At 55.2% G+C, this 8,520-nt stretch overlaps 2 protein-coding genes across 2 annotated transcripts; one reads left to right on the forward strand and one right to left on the reverse strand.

Annotated features, from left to right (window-relative positions):
• The first annotated feature begins 705 nt into the window (after positions 1-705).
• On the forward strand, positions 706-6,073 carry Shmt2 (serine hydroxymethyltransferase 2). The gene is made up of 12 exons (XM_057757772.1): positions 706-806; positions 2,026-2,223; positions 2,875-2,954; positions 3,116-3,316; positions 3,552-3,633; positions 3,778-3,900; positions 3,990-4,129; positions 4,327-4,492; positions 4,692-4,791; positions 4,873-5,028; positions 5,111-5,218; positions 5,332-6,073. The coding sequence occupies exons 1-12, from the start codon at positions 774-776 to the stop codon at positions 5,457-5,459; spliced, it is 1,515 nt and encodes a 504-aa protein (XP_057613755.1). The 5' UTR covers positions 706-773; the 3' UTR covers positions 5,460-6,073.
• A 46-nt stretch (positions 6,074-6,119) lies between these two features.
• On the reverse strand, positions 6,120-8,171 carry Ndufa4l2 (NDUFA4 mitochondrial complex associated like 2). The gene is made up of 4 exons (XM_057758075.1): positions 8,106-8,171; positions 7,678-7,766; positions 6,904-6,961; positions 6,120-6,785 (listed from the first exon to the last, which is right to left on the reverse strand). Exons 1-4 carry the CDS (start codon positions 8,160-8,162, stop codon positions 6,729-6,731), a joined length of 261 nt encoding a protein of 86 aa, XP_057614058.1. The 5' UTR covers positions 8,163-8,171; the 3' UTR covers positions 6,120-6,728.
• Between the last annotated feature and the right edge of the window lie 349 nt (positions 8,172-8,520).

The raw sequence follows: 8,520 nt of genomic DNA on the forward strand, positions 1-8,520 counted from the left end.
CGGCTGATGGGCCATGAAGGAAGCAGTTTTGAGTCAGGAGGACGATCCACAGGGAGCTTGTTCATAAGCAAAGCTTCATTTCATCCCTGCCATACACTCTTTTATTGCGTTTGGGGGCCTGGGTGTGACCAGGCTCACATTTGGTGCACTGGCCTCTAACTTTATAGGTAGCTGAGGCTAGCCTTGAACTCCTAATCCTGTTAGTGCTGGAATGACAAGCGTCGTCCATCACAATTATTTCATCATGGTTTTACAAGTGAAGAAAACTGAGGACCGGCGAGGTTATTTTGCTGTAATCCTAAAGCAGGGGCTTGGGTCTTCTACCCTTTCAAATTATATCAGCTCCCACTGTGCCATAGTTCTTTACCTTCTAGAAGTGTCTCTGGATCTCCCAAAGGATTTTATAGTTCTGGCTACTTGGTAGAAACAAACCAACCAACCAAACAAACAAACAAACCAAAGAAACCAAAAAAATGCTTGCCTGAACAACTAGCGGGAAAAACAACGACAACAACAACAACAATAATAACGACCCTGAGCTTCAAGACTCTTTCAGAAAACCCGGAGGTACAGATGCAAAATAATAAAAACTACAATTCCCAGAAGGCCATATTCTAGAGAGTACGCACGCGCGGGTAACTCCCCTTTAACTCGAACTTCACGGGGGTATTTTTCTCGCGCATGCGCTCTAAGGCCAGTCGGCTTCCGACCCCTCCCCTGTTACTACTCTGGACCGGAGTTGGTGGCTGGTCATTCTGTGACCTCCGGTAGCGATGGTGCCCTTCTCTTGGCTTTGGACCACTCGGGTAAGAACTGGATTCTGGATACTGGAGGGCCAGTGGAAAGGCCCACCCCACTTTAGTTCCTCTTCACAAAGTGGGGTTCCCCTGGCTCCTTCACCGCACGTGTTCTGGGGCCTCGGGGAGCAGATGCTTAACCAGGAAATCCCTGAGAGTCCTGGGCGCACGTGCCGTGCCTGGGCCTCTAGTCCTGGCGACCAGACGTCCCAGGGTCTGTGATCGCACCGTTCACACGGCTTCAGGTAGAGGTCCGCAGACCCTGCGTTCGCAGTATCGAACAAGTGGGGTTCCCGGCTTCAATGTGCTAGTTTCATTTTTCCCGCCAGCTCGGAGTTATGGAGATGATGCAACCGAGCCTCCGTGCTTTCATCAAGCAGGGGTCCCGCTGCAGCGTGGGCGGAAGGAAGTAGGGGGGTGGTGTGTGTGTGTGAGAGAGAGAGAGATAAAATTAAGATTTTGGCTTCCTTCTGGGCAAACACCGTCTCTCTACCCCCACTCCCGCCAGTACACACCTCTTTCCAAGAGCTGCTTAAAAGTCTGTTCTACTTTTGTTGCTCTGGAAACTATCCTTACAGCCTGTGGCGTTAAGCCCTGTTAACTTGGTGTCTTCTCTTATTGGGTAGTCTCTTAGGGAGGCTGTGCAGGAGGTCCTCCCCTTTTATGTCCGTATTCTGCCTTCATGTATGTATGTCCATCACATGGCATGCTTGGGTACCCACAGAGTTCCTGCAGGTCTCCTGGAACTGGAGTTACAGATGGTTGTGAGCTGCCATGTGGGTGCTGGGAGCTGAACCTCTGTCCTTTGCCTTGTACAAGAGCAACAAGTGTCCTTAACCTCTGAGCCACCGCTCCAGGGCCAGAAAGGCCCTTTTGTTCCGGGGGGGGGGGGGGGGGCGACCATGAATTCTCAGTATCTCCTGATTTGGGGGGATATGGACTTCTGGAGGGCAAGCTTTGCTCTGTGACTTGACAAAGCGACTCCTGGGGTTGGGTGGAGGGAGCTTTGGAGGGGGTTGAGTAGAGCTGATCAAAACTGCCCTTTGGATAGTCATCTGAACCTTGACGCTGGAACTTGCTTTTCAAGGTGAAGGTGGGGGTGGTGAGAACCGAGTTTACTGGCTGGACCAGGCTGCCAGCTTGGCCAGAGGGCTCTCTGTACCATGGCTGAGGGCGATTGGGAGAAGTCTGGACAATTTTTAATTAATCCTGGCTTTCTTGCCCTAAGCCTCTGCAGCGATGTGGTCAGCTGGTCTGGATGGCTGCTCGGGCTCAGCACAGCAAGGTGGCCCAGACACAGGCTGGGGAAGCAGCTGGAGGCTGGACAGGCCAGGAGACTTTGGCAGACAGTGACCCTGAGGTGTGGGAGCTACTGCAGAGGGAGAAAGACAGGCAGTGTCGCGGCCTGGAACTCATCGCCTCAGAGGTAGGATGTGAGGATATGGGCCGAGGACCCAGCTATCGTGAGTGTAGGAAGTAACACGCCATCTTCCTGTCATTTCTCCGGGGTCTTCTCCCGCTCTTTGGACTGCCTCTGAAGCATCCAGTTGATGGAGCTTCTGGAGCCCCTAGAGTTTCATTTCTTCCCTGTCTCCCCCTCTTGTCAGAAGAAAGAAGAAGCACAGGTTGAGTGGACAGTTGGCCTTACTGGGACCATCCATCATGGCAGCTGAGTTTGAGAACGCTGCTCCTGGTCCTGCCTCATGCCTGGCAAGGAACCCAGAGTCCTAGAGCTTTTTCTTTTCTTTTTTTTTTTTTTTTTTCTTTTTTAAATATTTATTTATTTATTATGTATACAGTATTCTTCCTATGTGTATGCCTGAAGACCAGAAGAGGCCACCAGACCTCACTACAGATGGTTGTGAGCCACCATGTGGTTGCTGGGAATTGAACTCAGGACCTTTGGAAGAGCAGGCAATGCTCTTAACCGCTGAGCCATCTCTCCAGCCCCTAGAGCTTTTTCTGTAGCCTGTCTCTCCCCTAACCCCCCAGCCTGTGGGCTCTGGCAGGGGTGGGACGGTGGGAGTCCAGGGGAAGGGGCTCATTGCGTTCTGACACTGCCCCCCCACCACCCCAGAACTTCTGCAGCCGAGCTGCGCTGGAGGCCCTGGGGTCCTGTCTGAACAACAAGTACTCGGAGGGTTACCCTGGCAAGAGGTGAGGGCTAGACCGATGGGCTGGAGGGCAGCATCAGGGATGGCACTCCCAGTGGCAGAGCCTTCTTGAGCCCATTAGTGCTTACGGGGGTGACCGCCCCAGCCCTTGGCTTCTGGCCAAGTGTCCTTTCTCTGTGCCCTTATGTATCCTCTTCGTGGTAGATACTATGGAGGAGCAGAAGTTGTGGATGAGATCGAGCTGCTCTGCCAGCGCCGGGCCTTGGAAGCCTTTGACCTGGATCCTGCACAGTGGGGAGTCAATGTCCAGCCATACTCGGGGTCCCCGGCCAATCTGGCTGCCTATACAGCTCTTCTTCAGCCCCATGATCGAATCATGGGGTTGGACCTGCCCGACGGGGGCCAGTGAGTATGGCTAGGGTGAATGATGGGTTCAGTGGACAGTAATGGCGTGGGATGGGAGTTATTTAGAGAATACATATCAGGTCTTGTGAAGATGGAACATACCTGTCCCATGCTACAGAGGAGGAGAGCAAGATCCTAGCATCCAGGGGAGAGCACTGGGGGGCGGGGACGGGAGGTGGGCTGAAAGTGGCTGGTTAAGTGAAGTTATTTCACTTTGAGATTCTTTTCTTTCTAGTCTCACGCATGGCTACATGTCTGATGTCAAACGGATCTCTGCTACATCCATCTTCTTCGAATCTATGCCCTATAAGCTCAATGTAAGTGTCCTACGGCCTGAGCACTTAGCCCTAGGGTTTGTTCTTGGCCGGTGGGAGGACCTGGAGGTCCTGCCTTCAGCCCCAGGGAGCATGAGCTGCACCTGCTGCCACTTCAGGGCTTTAGCTACTTATCTATTTATCCAGCCCCAAACCGGCCTCATTGACTACGATCAGCTGGCATTGACCGCTCGGCTTTTCCGACCACGGCTCATCATTGCTGGTACCAGTGCCTACGCCCGCCTCATTGACTATGCCCGCATGAGAGAGGTTGGTGAGGGGCTGGAGAGCAAGGGTGGGGAGTGGGGCCCGGGAAGGACGGCTTCCCCAGGCTGAGGCACGTCTCTCTACCTGCCCAGGTTTGCGATGAGGTCAAGGCACACCTGCTGGCAGACATGGCCCACATCAGTGGCCTCGTGGCTGCCAAGGTCATCCCTTCACCTTTCAAGTATGCGGACGTCGTCACCACCACCACTCACAAGACTCTTCGAGGGGCCAGGTCAGAACTACCTGGGGTTAGACCTTGCTAGGGAACTTGGGGGTGGGTGGAGTGAGGCTGAACCCTTCGACCACTGGGATTCAGTGCATCAAGCACAGTTGAGGGGCCTCAGAGCCTCTGAGTGTCCAAAGCAGCCGTCTCCTCTGTCCCCATTGCCTGTCACTGGCTTAGATCCCAACTACTTGTCTTCCACATAGGTCAGGGCTCATCTTTTACCGGAAGGGAGTGCGGACTGTAGACCCCAAGACTGGCCAAGAGATCCCTTACACTTTTGAGGACCGAATCAACTTTGCTGTGTTCCCATCCTTACAGGGGGGCCCCCACAACCATGCCATTGCTGCAGTAGCTGTGGCCCTCAAGCAGGTCGGGGAGCCTTCCCTCGTGTTGGGGGGCATTGATCCAGAGGCTTTGCTTCCTTACCTTGTAGCTGAGGCTGAGGCAGATGGAAGGGAAGTGGCTAAGGTGGGAGGCAGCAAGGTTGGGGTCGGAGTCTTGCTTAGTTCAAGTCCTAAACAGGGCCTGTTCTCAGCCCTGGGGTGACGGGGTGCTGTCTTATCTGCAGGCTCGCACCCCCATGTTCCGGGAGTACTCCTTACAGGTGCTGAGGAACGCTCAGGCCATGGCTGATGCCCTGCTCAAGCGAGGCTACTCACTGGTGTCAGGTAAGCCAGCGGTGGGTGAAGACCTTTGTGCCCTCAAGAGAGGCCCCGAACTCCCCAATCTCTGTTTACTGTCCCCCTAAGGTGGCACTGACACCCACCTGGTGCTGGTGGACCTGCGACCCAAAGGCCTGGACGGAGCCCGAGCGGAGCGGGTGTTGGAGCTTGTGTCCATCACTGCCAACAAGAACACGTGCCCTGGAGACCGTAGTGCCATCACTCCCGGGGGCCTGCGGCTCGGTGAGGCCTAGGGTCTGAGGAGGGGAGGCTCCCGGCCACAATGATCCTGACTACGCTAACTGTCCGTCTGTTGTGCTCCCAGGCGCCCCAGCATTGACTTCTCGGCAGTTCCGCGAGGATGACTTCCGTAGGGTCGTTGATTTCATTGATGAAGGAGTCAACATTGGCTTGGAGGTGAAGCGCAAGACTGGTGAGTGTCCCAAAGGGGAAACCCCCAGCCGAGGAGTTTCCACCCATTGTCCTCCCTGCTGTTCTGGCTCCCGCCTTGTCTAGAGCTCTGACCATCTCGTCATACTCTTTCAGCCAAGCTCCAGGATTTCAAATCCTTCCTGCTCAAAGACCCAGAGACAAGGCAGCGTTTGGCCAGCCTCAGGCAACAGGTGGAAGAGTTCGCCAGGGCCTTCCCGATGCCTGGATTTGATGAACGCTGAGGACCACGCAGACTGGAAGTTACCTTTCTTTCTGCCTACCTGGACCACAAAAGAGACACCGCTAATCTTTCTGGGTTTCGGTAGAGGGAGGAAGGCCTTCTTTTTAGGGCAAGAGCCAGGCATAAGCCCCCTCCTGGAATTTGTAGCTGAGATTTCTGTTTTGTAGCCATTTCTAGAAGAAGCCCCCAACACACACCCAGCTTGTCTTTGAGACAGGGTCTCATTTAGCTGAGGCTGGCCTTGAACTGACCTTCCTACCTCCACTTCCCAAGTGCTGGGGTTGCAGGTATACACCATCACAGGCAACATCCCTCTCAGCTGTCTGCCCAGGCCCTCTGCCGTATCTCAGTGTTAGACTCTTGCTCTTTCTTGGGGAGGGGGAGTTGTGTGCTGAGCCCGAGGAAGGGGTGGGCAGACACCCTCCTTCCTGTTTTTATCTAATAAAAAGCTAACCTGCCCCGAGTTCCTATTACTGTGGGAGGGGTCCCCTGGGCCAGCCAGCGATTCCACTCCCTCAACATGTATTTCTCCTTCCTCCCACCACCATAAGGACCCCCGGGGCTGTAGCCTCCCCGCTTTGTCTCTGATCAGAGCCGACACCAGACGTGATTAGCAGGCGCAGCAAATTCAATTTGTTAAATGAAATTGTATTTTGCCCACGGCTGCTTCTGTTTGATCCCCAGGGACTGAGGAGCAAGGGAAGGGAGGGGTGGGGAGAAAGCACAGGAAGGCCCAGGTGCAAGGTGGGAGGGGGTGTCATTGATGGGAGGCACCGGCTTGGGCAGGAAAGGAACAAGCTGCCTGGTAAAGGTTCTCCATCCTAGGCAAGCTGGGTACCCAGGACGAGCCCGGTCGAGCCTGGGCAGCCACTCCCCCTAGACCTTGCTCAAAACTTGCACTAACGTGGGGCCTGCCACGTCGCTTGGCACTCAGGTCCCTGCTTGCTGTTGGCACACGTCTGTCACGTTCAACACGTAGCCTTGCCACGCCCAGTTAGCCATAGGGGGCAGGAGTGGAGAGGGGCTAGCTTGGGCCTTTTGGGTCAACCCCAGCATCTGCCTGCAGCTTTGACTACCCGCCCCCACCGTGGGACTCAAGCTGAGGGTCAGAGGTTCTTCCTCTACTGGGAGCAAGGGAGGAGGGCGGGGGTGGAGCCACCCCCCCTCCGCGTGGGAATCCAGCCCATGTAAGCAGAAGTTGGACATGGCTAGAGTCTGGGACAGCGAATGGAAGAAGCGCGTGATTTCCATGGCACCCTCGGGCCTTGCCTTAGAAGTCTGGCCGGTCCTTCTTCAGCTTCTTGTAGTCAGTGGAAACAGCGAGGAACTGTGGGGAGGGAAAGGAGATTGAAGGAGTGTCTCTTGCCTCCCTTACTTGCTGTGTGTGGGGTACAGGTCTCCGGCCAGGAAGGAGGTGGAGGGGGGCACTTTAGGTCCATAGTCACCTTGTACTGGTCGTTGGGACTCACTCGGTTCCAGGGCTCTGGGTTCTTTCTGTCCCAGCTGTAAGGGGGATAGGAAGGTTAGGGTCCTTTCTGAGGACCAGGACACTGGCATTAAAGACCTTAATGTCACCACCCCTGGTTTCCTACCCTGGGGAGGGGAGCACATTTCCTAGAGATTGACAGAAGGGGGCATGTTAGCAGGTGCAGGCGAGAGGCATGGTACCTGGTGACATGTCTAGTCCATGGAGTCCCCCAGGGTTTCTGCCTCCTAGGTTAACCAGAGTCCTAGGAGCCAGTAGAAACCCTGAAAAGCAGGACTTTGGTGGTACGCCTTAAATTTTAGGGTCAGAGTGGCCTTGTCAAAGGTCCTTTTGATGCTTCTGGCAGGACATGAAGTCTCACTGCCACCAGAGAGCCTCAGAGCCCCACACTGCCAGACCTCCAGCACTTCTGGGCAGGCACAGAGGTACCTAAAAGCCAGATGTGGCCAATAGAGCTGTGTCGCCATGGCAACCCTGTGGCGAGCGGGATGGGATTCCAGCCACCCCACGTGGCTAGCCACTGACAAGTGAGCCACCAGGTGGTCCAGATGGGAGAGGAGGGTCTCTCAGATCAGGCATTCCTGCCCTCTGAAATGCTGGGTGGTAAGAGTGGAAATAAGGACGTAGACCTAAGGGACCCCTTCTAGGGTCACCCACTAGTTACCGTTAATCCTAAGCAGTCCCATTTTGCTCCGCCCAGGACCCCTGCTTGCCTCCCAAGCCCTGTAGTTACCAGACATCCGGGCTACGCAGCGCCAGTCGAAGCAGATAGAGCCCAGCACTGCCCATGCCCAGGCAGATGAAGCCGATCATTGGGATGAGCTGCAGAGAGAGTTAGGTGGTCTGGGGTCTGAACTCCGCCCAGTTCCCACTCACTCACCCTGGACCGGCTCTTCTGTCCCTCTTATTCATCCAAGGTCGGGTCCCGCCCTCCCTTCTGGGAGCGAGACCTGAAACCCCCACACACAGTTTCCACGCTCCCTTGCCCTACATGTACTGGCCCAAGGTAGATTCCGGGGATATGGATATACTGCAGAGACAGAATGTGAGATGCCCCTGGGAAGATTTGGGAGCATTTAGGAAACTAGATCGGAGGCAGGGTCTGGGGGTCTTGAGAGGTGGGATCGTAAGAGGGAAGTGAGGATCTGGGACTGAACTCACCCCGGGGTGTCTTTTTATCTGCCGGTAGAAGCGGGCCCCTGAACTGGTTCCTGCCATCTTTTTCCACTGTCTGTTCTCCTCTGGATCTGTTCTATTCCTCTCCCTGGGGTCCCGCCCCCCATCGGGGAGGGGTCAGCCCAGCCCAGCCAGCCCCACCCAGCTTGTTTCCTCCCAGCAATTCCAGGTCCAAAGAAGACTGGAGAGCGTTGGGAAGCCTTGAAGTTTCTTCTTCCCAACTCTCTCCTACAGATGGGGGAATCCTGGCCCATGAGACATCATTATACTCGAGTCTTTGGGTATCTGAGGGAGAAGGCCCTCTGGCAACCAGAGACTGAGGGGGGACCCCGATGCGGGACAGGCAAGCAGACAGCCCTCTAGCAAAATAGGGATGTGGAATGTCCACGGGAGGGACCAA

The sequence above is a fragment of the Chionomys nivalis genome, chromosome 25, assembly GCF_950005125.1.
Source record: "Chionomys nivalis chromosome 25, mChiNiv1.1, whole genome shotgun sequence".
Taxonomy (NCBI): Eukaryota; Metazoa; Chordata; class Mammalia; order Rodentia; family Cricetidae; genus Chionomys; species Chionomys nivalis.

Bases quoted from the DNA above. Each gene is read 5' to 3' on its own strand.
- Shmt2 (XM_057757772.1), top strand. From the start codon at position 774: ATGGTGCCCTTCTCTTGGCTTTGGACCACTCGG. The intron at 3,634-3,777 runs GTAAGTGTCCTA...CTATTTATCCAG, and splicing joins CTATGCCCTATAAGCTCAAT to CCCCAAACCGGCCTCATTGA. The intron at 4,792-4,872 runs GTAAGCCAGCGG...TGTCCCCCTAAG, and splicing joins AGGCTACTCACTGGTGTCAG to GTGGCACTGACACCCACCTG.
- Ndufa4l2 (XM_057758075.1), bottom strand. From the start codon at position 8,162: ATGGCAGGAACCAGTTCAGGGGCCCGCTTCTACCGGCAGATAAAAAGA. The intron at 7,767-8,105 runs GTGAGTTCAGTC...CTCTCTCTGCAG, and splicing joins AGATAAAAAGACACCCCGGG to CTCATCCCAATGATCGGCTT. The intron at 6,962-7,677 runs GTAACTACAGGG...TCCCCCTTACAG, and splicing joins CTGCGTAGCCCGGATGTCTG to CTGGGACAGAAAGAACCCAG.